Here is a 21,075-nt window from a genome sequence, read left to right as displayed (position 1 = left end):
GCTTAATGCTAAATCCTGAAGTATCCCTTTAATCCCGCGCGAATCGGCCATGTCTGTAATTTGTAAAGTAAAAATTCCCCCGCAAATGACCTACCATATTTCACCGAACACCGAGGTCCTGTGATAATATTAGTCCCGTGTGACTCGGCATTACTGTGATTTGGCGGCGTCATATTTCTTTTTTTCAAGGTTTTTGTTTTCTGTGTGCTTTTTTATCCATCTTTCGCGAAGAATGGAGGCTGTGTTGGAGTGTTTTGATAGTATTTTGGGTATCGCTATAGCCTACACCATGCAACTATATAATTTGCAGAAAGAGAAAGCTGAAAACCATCAGAAGAGCAAAAACTAAAAGAATGATTAGATAGAGATTGATGACTAGCAGCATGTGGTTAAGGAACATTATTCTGTTTATGATATATCACACAGCTAGACCTATAACGACAAGACATTTCCAAGCAATAGCCTATTGACATCATATCCGGGAGATAGTCAGTAAATTCCTAAGGCTTCGCTTATCCCGTGCGAATGCGCCACACGAAATTCAGATGTGGGTTGGTAATTTCTAAATCACACATGGTCCCCAGATAATACTAACCCAGTGCGAATACTAGGTATTAAGAGGGTTTTTGTTGGTCCTGGTCAGACTGGTCTTTTTACTGGTTTTAGAAGGGTTTTGGCCACTTTTTAGCTGGTCATGCAGGAAAGCCAGCATAAAGCAGCTACAAATATAGCTTGATTTACAAACATTAAGGCTCGGTTTCACAGACAGGGCTTAGATTAAACCAGGATTAGGCCTTAGTTCAATTAGGACATTTAAGGAGCTTCTATAAACATGCCTTAGAAAGAAAAGAAAAAAAGCATTAGTGTGCATCTTCTGACAAAACAATGGCACATGTTTTAAGATTTGTCAGTGGAAGTTGCTTATGCATTTTGTCAGTGAAACCAGGGGTAAAAGTCAATATACTGTGTGTTAAAAAAGGTTTTATAAATGTGCCTAATAATGTCCTAAATAACATCTGCACCTACAAACTGTGGCACTTGCGCGGCTATCACCAAGACTTTTATTTCTTGTGTGTGTCTGAGTGTGTGTGTGTGTGTGTGTAAAGCTCTTTCTGATTCTGATCAATACAATGTACCCTGATGGTATCAGGTGGTAATACCATGTTACTTTTTGTAAGCATAAAAACAAAGTAGTGTAGACTGTGACAGTTATGATTAGTAAGACAACAATAGACTGAATGGGAGGTCTTCAAAAGCAGGTTTAGACTGTGTGCGTATGTATTTCAGTACAATATGCTGCATTTGTAAAGAAACGTGAAAGCGTTTCTCTCTTTCTTTGTGCGTTCTGATGGCACGCGCAGCTTGAGTGCACGCTGACCTGTCATTATGATGAAAGACCACGGAGCGCGCGATTCGTTAATGGTGACAGGGGCCTTAATGAGTCCGAACCGTGCACCTGTTTCTCATCAAACCCCGCTGACTGATCGCGCTGTCAGACTCACACAATGCACACTTTAAACAACGCCAAACTTCGCTGGAGACAATTTTATAACTTTGTGTGAGATGACAGCAGGATGATGGGTGCTTCATTATTTAAAACTACTTCATAGCTCAGGGATCAACAAGTCAGGGGAGTTGTGCTCAGATCGAGTCATTAGTGAAGAGCGCGGATCAGAGGAACTGTAACTTCAGCTCTAGAGCAGAAATGTTGAAAGAACATCTACGCATGTTCAAAAGTCAAAGTTCCGGGATTTTTTGTGCATCTACTGCACTTCAATATCAAAACTGTCTGAAGTTATTCAAACTTAAGTTGAAAAATGTTGAATATATTAAGAAAGGTATATTATATTTATTATAATTATAATATTTATTATAATTTATATTATAATATGTAAATGTGTAAAATGTATATATATTCTAATAATCTCTATACATACAAACTATATACAGTACGTACATACACATATATATATATATATATATACTGTTTATACAGTATATTATATATATAATGTGTTTATATGTGTATATAAATATATATATATATACATTTTACACATTTTAAATATAAGTATTATAATATCATAATATATTATATATATATATATATACTGTATATATATATACTGTGTTTATATATTATATATATATATATAATGTGTTTATATGTATTGAATGAATATATATACATTTTACACATTTTAAATATAAGTATTATAATATCATAATATATTATATATTATATATATATATATACACACACACACACACACACACACACACACACACACACATTATGTGTATGTATGTATATAAATATATTAAATAATAATATATGGTTAAAGGTGGTCAATTCATTAAAATATGAAAATGTAATATTAAAAACACATTCAATTTATATATTTATATCATTTTATTTATAATGTATATAATAAATAATAAGGTAATAAAATTATCATAATATATAGCTAATTATGATCACTATAGATCGACAGGTTATGAAGTTTAAGTGTGTGTGTGTGTGTGTGTGTGTGTGTGTGTGTGTGTGTGTGTGTGTGTGTGTGTGTGTGTGTGTGTGTGTGTGTGTGTGTGTGTGTGTGTGTGTGTGTGTGTGTGTGTGTTTGTTTTCCAATTAATGAAAAACCCATAACTCTACATTTTCCCTCTATTTTTTGTTTGTTTTGTTCCCTTTCAGTACAACACCAGGAGTAGAATGTCAGCTGAGTTGTCTCTGACACACTCTTACTTCCTGACGCTTGGCGAGAACATCCACTCCATACCTGACAGTGAGTTCATCCCAATATTTACATCATTTCTGGAGAGTCTGCTTATATAACATCACCTCAACAGAAGCCTCATAATCTGTCTTTTACCCTTGGCGAAACAACAAACAACAGCGCATTTGCTTTGATCATCACCCGCTTGTCTTCCATCCTCTCTAGCCTCATCCGTGTTTTCACTGAGGGAGATCCAGCTACAGAAGGATCCGGGACTAAGGAGTTCAGTATTCCAGCCACCAGGTATTGTGTATCACTCATCTCTATTTGCAGAGCGCAACTTGATCATGTTTAGTCGTGCATAAAGGCGCATTAATCCCATCTGTAAACCTGTAAGATTAAATCACTCATTAATACTTGCTTACCTGCACTCCTGCAGATCTTTCTAACACTGGGGTCATTTTCTCCAAATCCAGGTCGAGGCAAGAACCGCAGACAAAGCATATTCTGAGGAATAGAATCAAAGTGGTGTCCATGAAGAGATCGGCAGAACAAAATCATTATGAAGGAAAACGCATCCAAAACATGCATGCACACATCCATTCATACACACACGGCAATTTATTACAGTCTGGACTTCAGAAAACAGACTGAATGGAAGTATAAATCATAACATGAGATGGATAAAAGTGTAACCAAGCCTCAATCAAATCTCTTTCAAACCTAAACACCATGCTGATCTTGAAGCTCAGAGCTAGGATGCTCTATGGAAAGGCATTTAAAGTGTGTCTAGATTCTTCTCTTTCTGGAGACGTAGATCTGAACACCTGAACGTTCTAGTTGATTTAGTATTTTCATTCGTGTGCGTGTAACATGGTAGCTTTCCCATTGAGTTGAATTTCCTTCATTTCAGTTTGAGGTTTGACTTGTTTTGCCACACGTGTTTAATGAGTCACTGCACATATTACGATTTATTTCAGAAACATTCATTCAGTACTATAACATTTAGTAGTGTTGATTTTGAAGCATTAAAAATGCAAATTGTCATAAACATTTGAGCCATTGAATAGAGAATTACTTGAATTATGCCATGATACCATTGAACTTCAGCTACTAAAGGTGTTGTAAGTGATTTTAACTGTTTTGAAAGCAAAATGGATGATAACTATAACTATAAGCCAATCAGAATCCACCCTGCTTTAAAGAGTTTGAACATTTAAAACAGCAGATGACAAAACTGGTGTGAACGGGCCTTTAGACCGCCCGTTTTTAATTGGCTAGAAAAGAGCTGTGGTACTCCAAAAGAAAATCGCTTACACCATCTTTTAACTAGTTACTAATTTATGAAATCATCAAAAGGTGCCTTTTGCAGACCATAAGAGATGATGGGGTCCAATTTTCGAAGAACCATCTACTTAAATTTTCTCAAGGATCTTGCTTCTTTCAAGTAATTGCACACGCAGATATTAGTTTTGCCATTTAGGCTAATTGCTACTCCGCATTTGCACATGGCATACAAGTGTCCTGGAATTGAAACCTAATGTTGTTCACCTTCTCCTACTGTATCTTGTAGTTTTTTTTAAATGAGCGCACTATGACTCTTTATTGTTAATGGCACTGAGCATATGCTAGTGGACAGAAATGAAAAGCTTGATCATTTAAAGGCCACCCGGGAACGGAAATATTGAGAATGACTGACAAGGAAAAAAAATTCTATAAAATATAATGACTTATGAAGATTTAATTTAACATCACTGCAGCGGTGGCACTAATTTATGTGTTTTGTGGTAAATGAAAATATTTTAAATACTCTATTGAAAAGAATTAATATATAAATATATGTATTTTGACAAGTGTTTTCTTTATTCTCAGTGAAAAAACTACGGTATTAAATGATCTTAGATGATGTCTAAATGTTTTATAAAAGATTTAGATTTTTGTATGAAATGTGATATTAAATATTTTGTGTGATTTGTCTATTCTATTATGATATTCTGAAGCTGAATGTATTGTGACTGCAAAAATGCCAAAAGTAATTAAATAATAACTAAATAAATTATGAAGTTGAGTTGAACTATGGGAGTGTTTCTACTCTCGTCTCAAACAATAGTCTTACTGTCTTGTATGGCGCTGTTTGTCATAAGTACACTTTACAAAGTAAACTTAAAATAGGATTTGGTCTAAGCAACATATAAGTGATTACTGTCACTTGGAAAACCAGATAAACCTGTGTATAAATTATAGTGGGTTTGTGTTCATAGCTGTAACAAAAGACATAACCTATTAGAACTCGTCGGACCTGTCAGATATATTCGGTACGCTGGATGTGAAAATATAAAACAAAAGAGTCAAAATACAAAAGACGCCTCAGGCAACCATGCGTGATTTCTTACCTTCAAGTGTATTTTGGCTTTAAGTTTTATGACGAATTCTGTGGGAGGATCAAACTGTTGGGAAACACACCTGTTGCACTGAAATCTTTGGATGTTTGAATCTTTTTAGTGAATCATTTTGTTTTAGTGAATCGGTTCGCTTGAGTTACTAGTCGATAGTGTTATTTTGGGCACAAGCACTGATCTCTTCCTGACTAGATGGAATCATTTTAGCTAATCGATTCGCTTTAACTGGACCAGTTTTTATTTGATAGGGACAAAGCATGTTAATGAACATTTGCACAAAATACACAATGTAAACAAGCCGGATTATAGCAACATTGCTAATTTACGTCCGCACTCAGTAGGCTAGCGCTCCCTGAATAATTCAATATTTAGTCAAATACTTGTGTGAATATTGGTAATAGCCTACTGTCTCAAATGTTGCTGGGAATCCGATGTGTTTTGTATGTCTAAGGCAGGCTCCACAAATATCATAATTTCCTAAGGATTTTCTTTGACTTTCATAAAAAACAAAAACATATAAAACACCAGTAACACACTTGAAGCAAAACATAACTAAAATGTTTTACCAACGCGTCTCCACTAAGGAGTCGGTTTAACCGAATCTTTCAAAAGAACCGATTCACTGAACAACTCGTTCGCGAATCGGTTAAGCATCACTCCGCGTTCACTCTGAACACGCGACTCTCAATTTGGACAAGTTTTCTCATCCCTAGTGTGAATTGCGCTGAGCAAATGCTGAAGAAACACCTCAGAAACTTTCTCCAGTATGAAGCATCTGCTTAATGAACGTATCTGGGCTTTGTTCCGCAGTAACTGGCAGCATACTTTCACATACTGGATTGTGTTCTTCAGTTTTGGGCTCTGTGTCGCTTTTCTGGGTCCGACCATCCTGGACCTGAGATGTCAGACTCAGTCCACCCTACAGGAGATCACTCTGGTCTTCTTCTCACAACAGTTTTTCCTCTTTATTGGAAGCACCATTGGTGGTTTCTTCAGTAAAACGTGAGTATTTAGAAGAAATACAGCTGTTTTTGCAATAGATTTATATTGTATTTATTTCATTCTTGAGTGGTTGACATGTCAAACTGCAGTTTTAAATGTTTTAAATGTCCCAATTCTTCATGACATTAATGGAATTTAGAAAATGTAGGCTAGCCTACTTAAATTATTTGGAATTTTATTAAATCAGAAAGAAATTAATTGTGACGCCTAAAGAGATACACTTTCTGGTATAAACATATACATTTTAACCATTATGTCAACTTATCTTAAATAACATTGTATTTACAAATGTGGTTTTGCAGTTTTAAGAAAAGTATTTGCTAGCATACTTCCTCAAAATAAAGAGGAACTGAAAAATATATATCTATGTATTTGTTTATTTATTTAAAATTTTAGCCTATGCTGGAAATTGTTTTTTATTATGGCTGATAATTTACTGTATAATGGCTGAAATTAAAAACCATACTGCTGTGTGTGTATTGTAATCTGGATTCCACAAAAGCGTTTTTGTAGCCTGTGACTTATTCATGTCACTTTTGGTGTGAAAGCGCCTTTACAAGTTTTTCTGTTGTTGTTGTTGTTGTTGTTAAAAAACAAACAAGCAAGCCCAGCCCAGGTGAGAAAAAGCAACGCAAAAGTAATGTAACACATTACTTTCCATAAAAAGTAACTAAGTAACACAATTAGTTACTTGTTTAGGGAGTAATGCAATATTATAATGCATTACTTTTAAAAGGAACTTTCCCCAACATTGGTAATCCATATGCTTTGCATAATATTTGTTTATTTGTTTAACAAAAAAAAAAAACATGTTTTACTTCCCCTGGACTTATTTGACATTTCTGACATGGTTGTCTTGAATGTTAAACTTGTAATGTGAGATGTTTTGTTTATCATGTATCTTGTACACTTCCTCATGTGATAAGGAATTTAAATGTGTCCTACCCATATGTAGCCTAAATATGATAGTAAACTATTGTTGGCAGCCTTTATCATCGTTACAGATACCAATATCAGATTTCTTTGGGACTGCTCAGTTTCTAACCCGTCTGTAGTGGTCATGTGCTCATTAAAGTCTTGCTTTCTCAGTTATCTGGGACTCGAGCCATAAAAACACGCGCTGGCCTGCTGTTGTTTTGCCTGAGAGATAAAGAAATTCACTTTTGTAAAGTACATATTTGTAAATGTTACAAAAATGCTTTTCGCAGGAAAGGTTTGGAACAATATTTGCTCTTTTTCACATTCAAGGAAGAACTGAGTATGTTTTACAGCTGTATGTACACGCAAATATTTCCATGGCATAATTATATATTTGTTTACAGTGTGTTTTGTTGGTTACTCTACAGTTCTAAGCCTGTACCACGGAAATTGTCCACGTATTAACTTGAAAATAGGTAAAACCATGCAAATATTAGCGAGCATGGCCGTAGTAATAGCTAGTACTCTCTTTCTCTTGCTTTAGTCATGTTTTGACCCTTTTTAATAGCTTTTATTTGGAAACTTGGAGTCAGAGTAGTTGCAATACCTTTTCTATTTTTTCTCCTCATCCCAGATAGTCATATTATACTTTATCTCTGTGGATTTGTGTATGGTTGATCTTTATCTCTTATTTTACATTCCTGAATGTATTTAAATAGTGAACATTCATGTTTACCTTTGCCTGTTTTGCTTGATGGTAATATAGTTTGTGGCATGAAACTGGAAGAAAGTAAACTAGTGTCACGTACCCACTGGTATCATCTGCTATCAATAGAAGCAGAATTTGATAAGCCATGTAAACAGAACTGAATTGGGCCAAGGTGAAAAAGACGTACTATTAAATGTATTAAAAATGTACTTGAGTATGTTTTTAGTACAATACAAATATACTTTAATGCATTTTTAATACATTTAACAGTACGTCTTTTTCACCTGACGCCTGACAGAACAACTTTTTGTCAAAAGACTCGCCTGAGGGTGTTTCAGGCGGGATCTGTATGAAACTTTACTTTATATATAACATATATATATACACGTTACTACTAAACATGCTCAGTTTTTCCACTTTAAAAAGGTTTTAACCCTACAGAAATGCGTTTGCGTATTCTACATGCCACCCAACCCTGACTACTAGTACTATTACTGTTGCCTTGATTAAAACACAATGTGTTATTTATTTGTCTCAGGCTTGTGAGTTCTTTGTCAGCTTTGGCAGCGTCCACGCTCACCATCTCTGTGGTTTTCGCTGTCATCCCACTATGCCATAAGCTGCTCCTGTTGGCGTTTGCCATGGCGGTGTCTGGTCTTGCCATGGGCATCATTGACACCATATCGAACCTACAACTGGTCAAGATCTACCAGAAAGACTCCACTGTGTTTCTGCAGGTCAGTGTATTCAGTCAGACAATAGTATCTTGTCTGAAGTTTTGTGACACAAATCTTCCATTCACGTCTAAATGTACTCCAATCATTTGCTTTAAACAGAAAATTCGGTTGTTAGTTACCCACCCTAGAAAAACCTGTTTGATTTTTACAAAAGAAGAACTATAGGAGTTATTATGAAAATGCCAGTGATGCTCCTTCCAAAAGCATGACGATCACTGAAAGCAATTTTGCTTGGTTTGTAAAAAAAAAAAAAAAAAAAACTATTACATATTAGGCCAGGATTTGAACCCTTTCTTTCATATTAAATAAACTTGGAAACTTGAGACCTTGAACATATCTTATTTTATGTGTTTTAAAAAAAATATTTTTTAAAAAGGTCTTAGGCTGCATTTATTTGATCAAAACTACGGTAAAACTGTAAAATATTATTACAATATAAAATAACTGTTTTAATATAGTTTAAAATGTTAAATGTATTCCTGTGATGCAAAGACTAAATTTCCAGCATCATTACTCCCGTCTTCAGTGTCACATGATCCTTCAGGAATCATTCTAATATGATGATCTGATGCTCAAGAAACATTTCTTAGTATTTTCAATGTTGAAAACAGCTGTGCTGCTAAAAAGTAAAAAAAAAAAAAACATTTATTTGATATATCCTAACTTATAGTTATTATTATTATTATTATATAGTTTAAAATATTATAAAATATTTTTTTTATAAATGACTATGTTAGTGCTGTCAAATCGATTAATCGTGATTAATCGCATCTAACATAAAAGTTTGTGTATATATATATATATATATATGCATACATACACACACACATACACATAAATATGTGTATATATATATATATATATATATATATATATATATGCATACATACACACACACACACACACATATATATATATATATATACTTACACACATATAAACAACCTTTTATGTTAGATGCGATTAATCGCGAATGCACCCAATAAATTAAACTTTGTAGTGAATGATTGTGGGTGTTAAATTTAGCATTTTAAAGTATTTAGATTTAAGGAAATGATTGATTTGGTAGATTAAATTGTAGGTTCATTTGAGCTGATGTGTTTTTCATTCATCCCTCACACATAAGGAATGCAAATGCCTTTTATGCTATGCTATCGGAAATGTCCCACTTCTGAAGTCGTGATTAAAAGGCTCGTCGCATTCAAGTGCTTTGTTGTCAGAAAGAATAGGAATCTTGGAGGACACCAGATTTATTCTTGCTTATTTATTAGAAAAATCGTATTAAAGTCAAAATGATATTCAGCGTCCCATTCATTGACTACCATATAAACATTCACCCCGCTATCTAGATTAGATTCTGGTATTTCAGTCAAAAACAGTCTATTTTCTCTGAGTATAAAACATACAATAGACTTCAAATGGTTATTCATAATAAGTAAATATGCACTACTTTAATGACAAGACAAGGCGATGTTGCAGTTGTGGAAAAAACGAATAAAGAATAGCAGTCATAGCAGCAGTCGTTCCCCCCTTGGCCAATAGGAAACAGTCAGGCGCTCACAGAACCAGTTCATTATCATTTTAAAGATTTCACTGACATTTTAAAAATTGGTACTGTAAACAACATTCTGTTCCATGTAAAAAAAAGAAAGCACGCCCTCAGTATACAAAAGGGTTAAAAATGCTTAACAATAAGAAATATTTAAGGAATCCCGTGTGACGTTGCTGTACCAGTTATATATATAATTAGTAGATCATTTTTTTGTAAAGAAAAACCCATAATCGATCTCCTTTCACACACTGATTCTGTTTACAGTCATATTGAAACAGTAGAGTGGTAAAATTCGGTTCAAGTAGAGTGGTAAAATTACTGTAGTGCATATCCTTAGGGGTTTATTCTGTTTAAAACATATCAATATTAAAAAACATCAGGGTTATTATTGTTAACTAAAGCTATCAAAACCATGTATGTTCATTGAAATAAAGCTAAAATAAAATTAGGATTAAGTTTACTTTAACTGGTGTGTGTGTGTGTGTGTGTGTGTGTGTGTGTGTGTGTGTGTGTGTGTGTGTGTGTGTGTGTGTGTGTGTGTGTGTGTGTGTGTGTGAGAGAGAGAGAGAGAGAGAGAGAGTGTGTGAAAAAATACAAAGAAATTAAAATATAAAGAAATTTAAAAAATACATTAAACCTAAATATTAATATTACGAGAAAATATATACATCATTTTTATTTTTAGAAAATATGGCATTAAAAAAAAGAAAACTGGAAATAAAAAATTCAAAGCAATTAAAAATATTAATAAAAACTAATAGAATATAAATAATGCTAAAATAACACTGGATAACACATCAATGTTCAATAAATAATATAATTTATTATCTTTTCATTAGGTTAATTAGCATAACTATAGGCTGTTTCGAGCATGATTGAATATTGGTGAGCATCGTTTAACAGCAAAAAACACGCATCCAATCAGACTCTAGAACTGTGTTTTATAAAGTTGCTTTAAAAACTTTTGTGAGAATCTTGTATCAGAAAACGAACATCCCTCTTTTGATTCTCCTGTTTATCTGGGTTGTGTCTGATCTCTTCCAGGCCCTTCACTTCTTTGTAGGTCTCGGGGCGTTAGTGAGTCCCCTCATCGCTGACCCCTTCCTGTCTGAGACCAGCTGTGTGATTGGGAACAGCAGTGTCAATGCAACATCATTAACTCATCTGAGGCACAGGCTGGCTGGCAGACATGTGCACAACGTGTCCAGTGTCCACCTCCACACCGAGGGAGAGGTGGTGACCAACGTTTCCTACGCCTTCTGGATCATGGCTATCATCAATGTAAGATCCATCTGTCTTGAGTTTTGAGTTTTTAAGAGTGGCATGCCATCAGAACACTAGCTAATGGATTATCGTATGAATGGTGGCGTGATATTGAGGTTAGTGTGCAGACTAAATGCTCATTCAGCTCTAATGTCAGAGGAAGAGCCAGCTGGGAGGGTATTTGAATAAAAGAAATGAACTAAGATTGTCACCTTGGCGACTGCACACCATCAAACATGTCTGCATAAACACTGGCTATAATGTCTAATGACTAAACTAGATAAATAGTGATAGTATAACTGACACACCTGGGCAATATAGACCTTATGAAGCCCCGCCCCCTTTTCAGCTTTGTGTTCTGTCTTCCGGTTTGTATTTCCACAGCATGAAGGAAAGATCTTACAGATTTATGAATGAATCGCTCGTTTTAAAATCTTCCCCGTCTACTGACATTTGTTGTGATATCTGCTTCAAACATTACAATGCTCATGATAACTTTCGTTAACTCTACAATAAGTAAATCTACTTCGCCAGCTAATTACTGTCCGACAGAGATGACATAGAAATGTACAGAAATATATATATATATATATATAATATAATATAATATGTTCTTTTTGATCGGTTTATACAGTACGATTTAAAAAAATATATACTTTTAAAAATACTCAGCTAGCCAAGGATGCATTAAATTGATCAAAAGTGACAGTAAAGACATTTATAATATTACAAAAGATTTTTATTTCAATTAAATGCTGTTCCTTTTAACTTTGTTTTAACAATTTAAAAAAATTATTGAAAAATTTAAACACTGTTTCCACAAAAAATTAAGCAGCACAACTGTTTCCAACATTGATAATAATGAGAAATGTTTCTTGAGCAGCAAATCATCATATTAGAATGATTTCTGAAGGATCATGTGACACTGAAGACTGGAGTAATGATGCTGAAAATTCAGCTTTGCATCACAGGAATAAATTACATTTTACAATATATTTAAATAGAAAACAAGTGCTTTTAAATTGTAATAATATTTCACAATATTTCAGTTGAAAAACATTTTAAAAAATCTTACAGACCCCAAACATTTGAATAGCAGTATATCCAGATATTATAATAAAAAAGAAGTAAGTTTATTAGAAATATATGTTTATGCAAGTACACAAATGTTAGTTAAATAATCAAGGGATGTTTTCCACTGAATGAGCAAACATTATATTTGGATATTTGCTTATTTATTAAAGACAATATTTGCGATAGATAGATAGATAGATAGATAGATAGATAGATAGATAGATAGATAGATAGATAGATAGATAGATAAGATAGATAAGATAGATAGATAAGATAGATAGATAAGATAGATAGATAGATAGATAGATAGATAGATAGATAGATAGATAGATAGATAGATAGATAGATAGATAGATAGATAGATAGATAGATAGATAGATAGATTCCCAACTGTTTGAAACAACTGGTTCTAATCCGACAGAATCTGTTTAAACACCCTTTTTTCTTATTTTTTTACTCTATAATGTTTGTGTTAATACTGCTGTTTGAGGTTATATAGTTTCCATCAAGACTTCTTTACTAAAGAGTTTTATGAATGCTTTGCAGATCGGTTCACCTGAGTTCAAAAGAACGATTCCATAATGAATCAGAAATCCCTAATTGTCTTTATACTCTGCCTTGTCTTCGTGCAGCTCCCAGTACCCGTCGCAATATTCATCCTGATGTATTATGAGCGGCTGTTCGCATGCGGATCAGACCCCAGTCGACGTTTACTAGATGGAGACGTGCTAGCGATGAAAACCTGGGGAACCACAGGTCTGACAGAAGACGCTGGACATCAGAAAGAGTCTTCCAGAAGTAAGCACTCCTGCACCACTGACGTTGATGAAATAATTACCATGTTGGATGATCAGACATGAACGCGATTGAAAGTGCGTGAAGTCAGAAACATGCCGTTAGATGTTCCTAACAGCCAGAAAGGATGTTGTTGTAATCTTCAGGCTCTTCTGTCTGTCTCTACAGGCCATATAGGCTTGTTCAGCTGCTGTCTCCTTGGCAACGCGAACAGCTTTCCACCGTCTTTCTTTTGGCTCCATATCCTCGGAGGTCTGGTGCTCTTCTTTTCTGACGGTATAGTGGTAAGCAGGATTAGCACTTCACAGCCGTTTCAGCTCTGTAATTTAAGAGCATTTGCTTAATTACTTGAACTCATGTATTATTGAATGTCTCGCTCCTCAGGGCTCATACACAGGCTTCGTGTACAGCTACGCAGTGGCGCCCCCTATGGATCTACCTCACAAGACCGCCGGGTACTTGACCAGCGTCTTCTGGGCGGCGATTACCGTCGGCCGCCTGTCCGCCATACCTCTGTCTTACCAGTTTAAACCCATCCGACTGCTCATCGTCAATCAGGTGTGCACATTTTCATGGGAATTATTTGATCAAATGTGGAATACGTTGTTGCTAAGTCATGTGGTGTATATAAACTAGCGTCCAAAAGTTTGGGGCCAGTAATATTTTTTTAATGTTTTTTGTTTTTTTTCTGGTTGAAATGACACATGACCTCATTTTTTTTGTGTGTGAAAATGTGAGAAATGACAAAAGACATGACATAACATAGTTGAAAAAAGGCAATAGAAATATTCCAAAACCAAAGATAAACATATAATGTGTAGCGCAAAGATATTCCATAGCCCTTCAATATATGAGAGAAAAAAATATGAGTTTTTTTTTTTTAAAGTCTCTAATTCCCACCAAAACTGCTTTTGTTTCATCGAAAATACACTAAAACTGTGATCTTTTGAAATATTATTACAATTTAAAATAACAGTTTTCTGTTTGAATATATTTTAAAATGTAATTTATTTCTGTGATCAAAGCTGAATTTTCAGCATCATTACTCCAGTCTTCAGTGTCACATGATCCTGCAGAAATCATTCTAATATTCTGTTAAAAAACATTTATTATTATCTTATATTATTATTATCATTATTATTAAATGTATTTACTGTCACTTTTGATCAATTTGATGCGTCGTTGCTGAATAAAAGTATTCGTTTCTTTTAAATCTTACTTACTCCAGACTTTTGAATAGTAGTAAATCACGGTTTCCACGTAAATATTAAGCATCAAAATTCTCAACATTGATAATAATCAGAAATGTTTCTTGAGCAGCAAATCAGCATATTATAATGATTTCTGAAGGATCATGTGACACTGAAGTCTGGAGTAATGATGCTGAAAATTCAGCTTTGCATCACAGGAATAAATTACATTTAACTATATATTGACATAGAAAAAAAAATATTTCACAATATGACTATTTTTACTGTATTTTTGATCAAATTAATACAGCCTTGGTGAGCAGAAGATACTTTTTTTCAACAAAAAAAATCTAAACTTTTGCCCAATGGTGAAAGTGAACTTGTGAAAATGAACAGAAATAAATTAATAGGCTCATAGTAAATGAATAAAAATATTTAATTTTAATGTAAAAAAAGAATGTTATTTATTTGTTATTTTATGTAAGTACTATGATTATTATTATTTATTTATTTGAATCTGTTGGCAGTTTTGATCATCAGTACACTGTATTATAATGAATGCGTTGTAGAAATGTAATGGAAATTTCCAAGTTCATTCTTATGGGATGATCTGTGAAACTTGTCTGACTTGGCAACGGTAACCAAGAGGGGCGGAGCTTAGCGAAACATCATTTATCAGTCCACTGCAATCTCTCCTTAGTCACTTCACAGACTCGTGTTAAATCCAGTGGACTATAAAAGTGGTTTACACTATCAAAAAAAAAAGGTGTGTCACCCACAATGCACCAAGGGAAACCAAACATCCTTATTCTGCATCCTGCTCTGCCCCGTCCAGTCGGGACATTTGTTAATCTGGTCCTTTGTCATGTCACGCTTTTATTTGCGCCAAAAGTTTATGACAGCGGGCCGCTTAATTTCCGTTCCTCGGCAGATAAAGCAGGGGTGTTCACCTCAAACAATAAAGGCTTTGTTGCTGGAGCGCGTCCAAATGCAAATCCTCTCCCTTGTGTTCTGTCGTAGGTGGGTGTGATAGTCACACTTCTGCTGCTGCTGATCTTCTCCAACAGCAGTGTGTTCCTCTTCATCGGCACCTGCGGTCTCGGCCTGTTTATAAGCAGTATTTTCCCCTGCATGCTAGCGCTCACCGAAGACATCCTGGAGTACAAAGGTATTGCGACAGATGGACCGCCGCTGTCTCCGGCAATGTTAAATCGCCTTCTTTTCTATGGCTTTCATTGATTTGACTGTAGCCATTGGTGGTTGTGCAGTATTTACTCACGGTTTACTGCCGAGACGAAGGCAACAGGAGCCGCCCTGTTTAATTCTTCGCTGTTGGCCTTTGGCTTCATTGGATGGTTCGGCCTGACAGGTCTTGTGTCTTACAGCGGAGACGATCCTTTTTAAACCCAGCGGTCAAAGCTTCAGGGAGGAATTATTTTGGCTAATTACTGAGCGCTCTCTGTGTGTACGCTGCAACTTTGGGGGTTTGGTTAGGGTAGAGTGATTAAAAGTATCATTAAAAATGTCCTGCAGATCTGGACCTGAAATGAACGGTTGCAGCTGTCGCAGATGTTACAGATGCATATGAATCCAAAGATGAGATGAACCACTTGAAGAATAATAAATGGGAGAAATCCCATCGCTGCTTTGAGCTAAAAGAGACAATCAGGTTTTTGATAGAGACATCATCAGTGGGTTAAGTGGACCTGCCTTAAAGGAACACTCCACCGTTTTTTGAAATAGGGCTTATTCACCTTCTTTCCCACATTTAGATAGGTGGGCAAATGCATTTTTGTCTCAGTGCATGCATTGTTTTAGTTTGACAGGGTCGGCGTGAGCTTAGCTTAGCATAATGAATGGAATCCTTTGTTGCCAGCTAGCATGTCCTGAATAAAAGTGATATAAAAAAAAAAACCCTTACCTTATTACTTCTTGTGGCCTGCGTATTCACAACAAGTACAAATAGCGATGCAGATTAACACTAGGCGATTTCCTAGGCAGATATTGACTTATATATTAAGGACTATATTAGGGGGAAGCACAGGCGAAGCACTGCTACTTGGGCGTGATATCTCTGCGCCCAAGTAGCAGTGCTTCACCTGTGCTTCCCCCTAATATAGTCCCAAGTCAAAATCTGCATAGGAAATCGCCTAGTGTTAATCTGCATCGCTATTTGTACTCGTTGTGAATACGCAGGCCACAAAAAGTAATTAGGTGTTTTTTTTGTTTTTTTTATATCACTTTTACTCAGGACATGCTAGCTGGCAACAAAGGATTCCATTCATTATGCTAAGCTAAGCTAGTGCCAACCCTGTCAAACTAAAACAATGCATGCACTGAGACAAAAATGCATTTGCCCACCTATCTAAATGTAGGAAAGAAGGTGAATAAGCCCTATTTCAAAAAACGGTGGAGTGTTCCTTTAAAAATGCAGTGTGATATTGCAATAATCAAATTACATTTAGTAAATGCACTGCGTGTTTGAGGGTTATTTTGGGTTATTCTTATAATGTGCATTTGGGAACGCAATATGCGGCAAACCATTTTTTCAAACTTGTGAGCGAAAGAGAAGCTTTAATGTTTGCGGTTCCTTGATGGTTTAACGTTTGAAAATGAAGAAATTAAGACGGCCATAAATATAAGTATTGTAATTGTACAGTTGTACTGTAAAATACAATTATCATCATATATTACTTTTCTTAAATACTCGATTTTATTTTACAGTGAACATTTTTACATTTTTGAAAAAAAATTGTTTAATATTTATTAATATTTTTGGGGTAAATATTATTACAATTATTATTCTTTTTCTAAGTAATTTTCATATCACAAAATCCTCTTTTTTTTATCGCATTTTAAATCCCAATCGGATTTTTCGGTTTTTCCCCAACTCGCACATTCTTAAGTTAACGTCATTAGCTGAAGTTTTGTACAATTGTCATTACATTTCATTGGCAACATAATCTTTCTGAAGTATTTTTATACTTAAACAGCCAGACTGTTGGCAAGATGGCGGCAGATGAAAATCCGAGTTGACTGTTGTGTGTCATCCTCAGGTTGTGCCACCGCGGTCCTGGTGACCAGCGCAGGGATGGGAGAGATGGTACTCCAGGTGCTCGTGGGTTCGGTAGGTCTGACTTGCGTTGCATTGGGAATGTCGTGATGTAATAGTACTGATTTGAGTCTCTTTCCTCCCTCAGGTGATGCACAATCAAGGCAGCTTCAGCTTCCTGTTGTGCGGAATGATCTTCGGCTGCCTGGGATTCGTATCCTTCGTTTTGCTGTTCTTCGTCCAGCAAAGTCACAAAAACGTCATGGAAGGTGCGCCGACTCTCTGAATGCACACAGTCCCTCATAACCGAATTTCTAATGCATTTAGTGCAGGGGTGTCAAACTCATTTTAGGTTGGGAAAAATATAACATATATAATAATGATAATAATATATAACCTTTTTTAAAACCTAATACACTGACAATGAGCATACATTATTATTAACCATACAAGCTACAAATGAATAAAACACACTGCTCTGTGAAAACTGTTTTTGTATTAATTTTTTTAATATTTTCTATTAGGAATGATTTTTCATGGATGATTCCGATTTTTTTTTTTTATAAGCAAATTGGCCAATTCTGATACCAGTTGCAGATTTCTTTAAGTACTTTTATTTGTTGTTTATTTGCTCTATAATATCTGTAGCCATTTGAAATGAGGTAACCACTTAATTCAATCAAGATCCAAACAAAGATGTTACACATGTAGCAAATTGTTTAAATTAGATTGTATAATTTCAAGATTTAAAGCAAAAAACAGAATGGTCTGACTTTTGTTTTGTGAAATTAAATGATGCTATAATTACGTTAGAAGAGACCAGCACAGAAACAAGAACAGCAGACAGACTGAATGAAACTGCAACTTCACTCTCTGTCAGTAGGTGGCGCTTATGGAACAGCAGCTTCGCGTTTCCTTGTTCATTGCTGTCCACAAAGCAGCGCTGCGTCTATAAACACTACTTTATATGGAGGTGAAGACAGTTCCCTTTCATAGAAACATTCATATAGACCCCTACTTCAATATTTATATATATTTTCCCCTATATTTTCTGAATTTTCTGTGCCTGGTACAGTTTTTGCTCTGCTGTGTTGTCCTGTTTGCGTCCGTCTTCAGTGTGTCCCCACTGTTGACATCCTGTTTACAGACTTATTACGTAATATTCATTAATATTAAAGGTATAGTGGAGGATCTTTCCGAATTTTAGATAAGACCCGCCCTCTCCACTTTTTGAATAAGTTTGATTGATTCACCAGAATGATTGACAATTAGGAGGACCAATAGTATAGGTGATCCACCCGGAAGTAAAAAATCCTCCTCCGGAAAAGATTGTAAAGCAGTTTGTGTGCAAGTCTGGAATAGAGATCGGCCAAAATAAAACTTCAAACCATTCAGATTTATGTCCGGTCGACTGGTGCATCTCTATTTTATGACATTGATCAAATCATTCCCCGGGCCGTAAGTTTGACACCCCTGATTTAGCGGATACTTTTAATCAAAGCAGCTTACTTGTGTGTTCACTGGGAGTCGAAGCTATGACCTTCGCGTTGAGGGTGCCATGCGCTGCCAGTTGAATAAAAATTGTGTTGTCCTGTGAGCTAAAACCAGTACTGTTTGGCCTAAGGAATGGCAACTTCGGTCATGGGGGGGGGCACTAATCGAACTAACCAATCAAACACACCTGAACCAGAGTGAACTAGAAAACTACAGACAGGTGAAGTTTTCATCAGGGTTAGCAGGACAGTGGCCCTCCAGGACCGAAGTCGCCCATCCCTGGTTTGGCTTATCAAATAACACTTCTCACCATTCATTTGTGAGATGCAGAGGTCACTTTCTAACGCATTTTCTCGATTATTTTACAGCTTTCCCCAGTAACTCCTATACAGAAAGACTTGAGCAAAACGGGATCAAGACCTGTTCTGCTGCGGTGCCGAACACATGGGACATGTCAAAGCAGAAAGAACCCATCGATCCTTAACAACGGAGAAGCTGGATGAAAAATAATGACAGGAGCAAAGGGGCGATAGTGTCGTTGACTCAGGGACATTCCCATCGCTAATGGGACAGGATCAAACATATCCAACAATCATGAAAATCATTGATTTCACAGCTAAAAAAAACAACATGGAGTGTTAAGAGATCTTGAACCAAAGGTTTATTTTTGTATTTAAATATTTTTGATGAATGAATGTACAAATGTTATTATCAAATCATACTTGATGGCTGCAATGTCATGTTATGTGCAATACAAAAACGTTTCTAACAAGAAATGGTTGAGTGTTTATTGTCAGAAACACACTTGACCAATCAGCGATTGAATACAGCTGGTGCTTGAAGAAGACGGGTTCTTATTGGATCAAAGTAACAATAGAAATATATTTTGATTATGTAAAGGCCCTACAATGTTTTCTTTTAAAGCAACTCCATGAATCTGAATAATTTTGGGTGGATTGCATTCATTTTGTTCTTCGTAACCTCATTCAAATCCTACTGACGCCCCGAGCGTCTAAAGCACAGATCGGTTGCCAAATCAGTCGATCGGTTCTTCCCTGCCAAAGCCGACGTGCTCGTAACACGTTTGTGGCGAAGAGATAAAGGTCAAAAAAGGACATCCTACTGTCTTCCTGGAAAAGTTTCCTGGTATTGTGTTGTGTGGCTTCAGGTCCGACGGTCCCTCTAAAGCCGGTGACCTCAGCGTTCAGGTGGGCGAGCCTGATTGTGAGAGGTTGATGTGTCAGCGGATTTCTCTTGGCCTGGGTAAAATTGTATTTGTTTTTTCTGGTTTACGCAGGTGTCAAACATGCTAACGTTAACACAATTGCTGCATAAATGAGGTCAGCTTTCTGCAGCTGTATTTGATGAAGACACGGGCCAAAAAAAAGTTATACATTTGTTTTTGTTTTTTTATAGAAATCTTCCTTCCCTTCCAACATCCACAGATTAGTACAACAGGTACGCCAATGAACATAATTATATTTGTAAACATTTGAGCTGGTAGAGAGAGATGATCTGAAAATACATTTGCACAAAAATATTGAAAACATTTGGTGTCAATATTGTACCATTACAGTTAAATGTCACACTTTTGATTATAACATCCTTTTTCTTTTTTTTTCTTTTTTACATAGTTTTGCTCATGAGAAACAAAATATTGTTCAAAATACAGTGCAGACATTACATTTAGAGGATGAGAAAATCTGATTCTGTTACAGGGCAGCGTCTAAAAAGTTTAGCATCGGCACTTTCCATGAATAGGGTATAAAATAGGAATCCCAATATAAAAAAGTTTTTCTGCAGAAAAAGTTTGTCCACCTCAGAAGGATATTTAAGATATAATTAAGATATTAAATACATTATTATATGTCGTTTAATTTTCTATTGTGTATATTATTTGGAAAATGTCCGAATATGGTTTTAGCAACAATAAAAGTGAAATACAAAATTACACACTTCATTTTTCACACACCAGAGGATTGTTTCTTTGGCCCATATGTTTGTTTGTTGTCAATGAAAAACATGTCATATAAATGAAGAAAAAAAGTAATGTTGATAAGAATATAGTGTAAAATTGACAGTGGAATGAGATTGTCTATTCTGTCATGAAGAGCCCAAATAATGTCACTTCCTGGGTGTGACAATTGTATCGAACGTTCTATTTTTGCAATGG

General features: G+C 35.5%; 2 protein-coding genes across 2 annotated transcripts in view; both read left to right on the top strand.

Moving 5' to 3' along the window:
* cdk18 (cyclin dependent kinase 18) overlaps positions 1 to 4,824 on the top strand; it is a 55,311-nt gene extending 50,487 nt beyond the window's left edge. Inside the window, exons 14-16 of the mRNA XM_082155910.1 lie at positions 2,696 to 2,786; positions 2,943 to 3,020; positions 3,194 to 4,824. Of these exons, the coding sequence (XP_082012036.1) occupies positions 2,696 to 2,786; positions 2,943 to 3,020; positions 3,194 to 3,228 (204 nt within the window). The 3' untranslated portion in view covers positions 3,229 to 4,824. The remainder of the gene's footprint in view (positions 1 to 2,695; positions 2,787 to 2,942; positions 3,021 to 3,193) is intronic.
* Positions 4,825 to 5,753: 929 nt separating this feature from the next.
* Positions 5,754 to 19,678, top strand: mfsd4aa (major facilitator superfamily domain containing 4Aa). The gene is made up of 10 exons (XM_082155883.1): positions 5,754 to 6,118; positions 8,284 to 8,482; positions 11,079 to 11,315; positions 13,004 to 13,169; positions 13,335 to 13,450; positions 13,551 to 13,724; positions 15,377 to 15,524; positions 17,413 to 17,483; positions 17,557 to 17,677; positions 19,271 to 19,678. Exons 1-10 carry the CDS (start codon positions 5,883 to 5,885, stop codon positions 19,384 to 19,386), a joined length of 1,584 nt encoding a protein of 527 aa, XP_082012009.1. The 5' UTR covers positions 5,754 to 5,882; the 3' UTR covers positions 19,387 to 19,678.
* The last annotated feature ends 1,397 nt before the right edge of the window (positions 19,679 to 21,075 follow it).

Source organism: Leuciscus leuciscus (assembly GCF_965113295.1).
Source record: "Leuciscus leuciscus genome assembly, chromosome: 23".
Classification (NCBI taxonomy): domain Eukaryota; kingdom Metazoa; phylum Chordata; class Actinopteri; order Cypriniformes; family Leuciscidae; genus Leuciscus; species Leuciscus leuciscus.
This window is presented reverse-complemented; position numbering and strand designations above follow the sequence as displayed.

Coding starts and splice junctions, on each gene's coding strand:
- mfsd4aa (XM_082155883.1), top strand. CDS start 5,883: ATGAAGCATCTGCTTAATGAACGTATCTGGGCTTTGTTCCGCAGTAAC. Junction 13,170..13,334: donor TCAGAAAGAGTCTTCCAGAA/GTAAGCACTCCT, acceptor CTGTCTCTACAG/GCCATATAGGCTTGTTCAGC. Junction 13,451..13,550: donor TCTTTTCTGACGGTATAGTG/GTAAGCAGGATT, acceptor CTCGCTCCTCAG/GGCTCATACACAGGCTTCGT.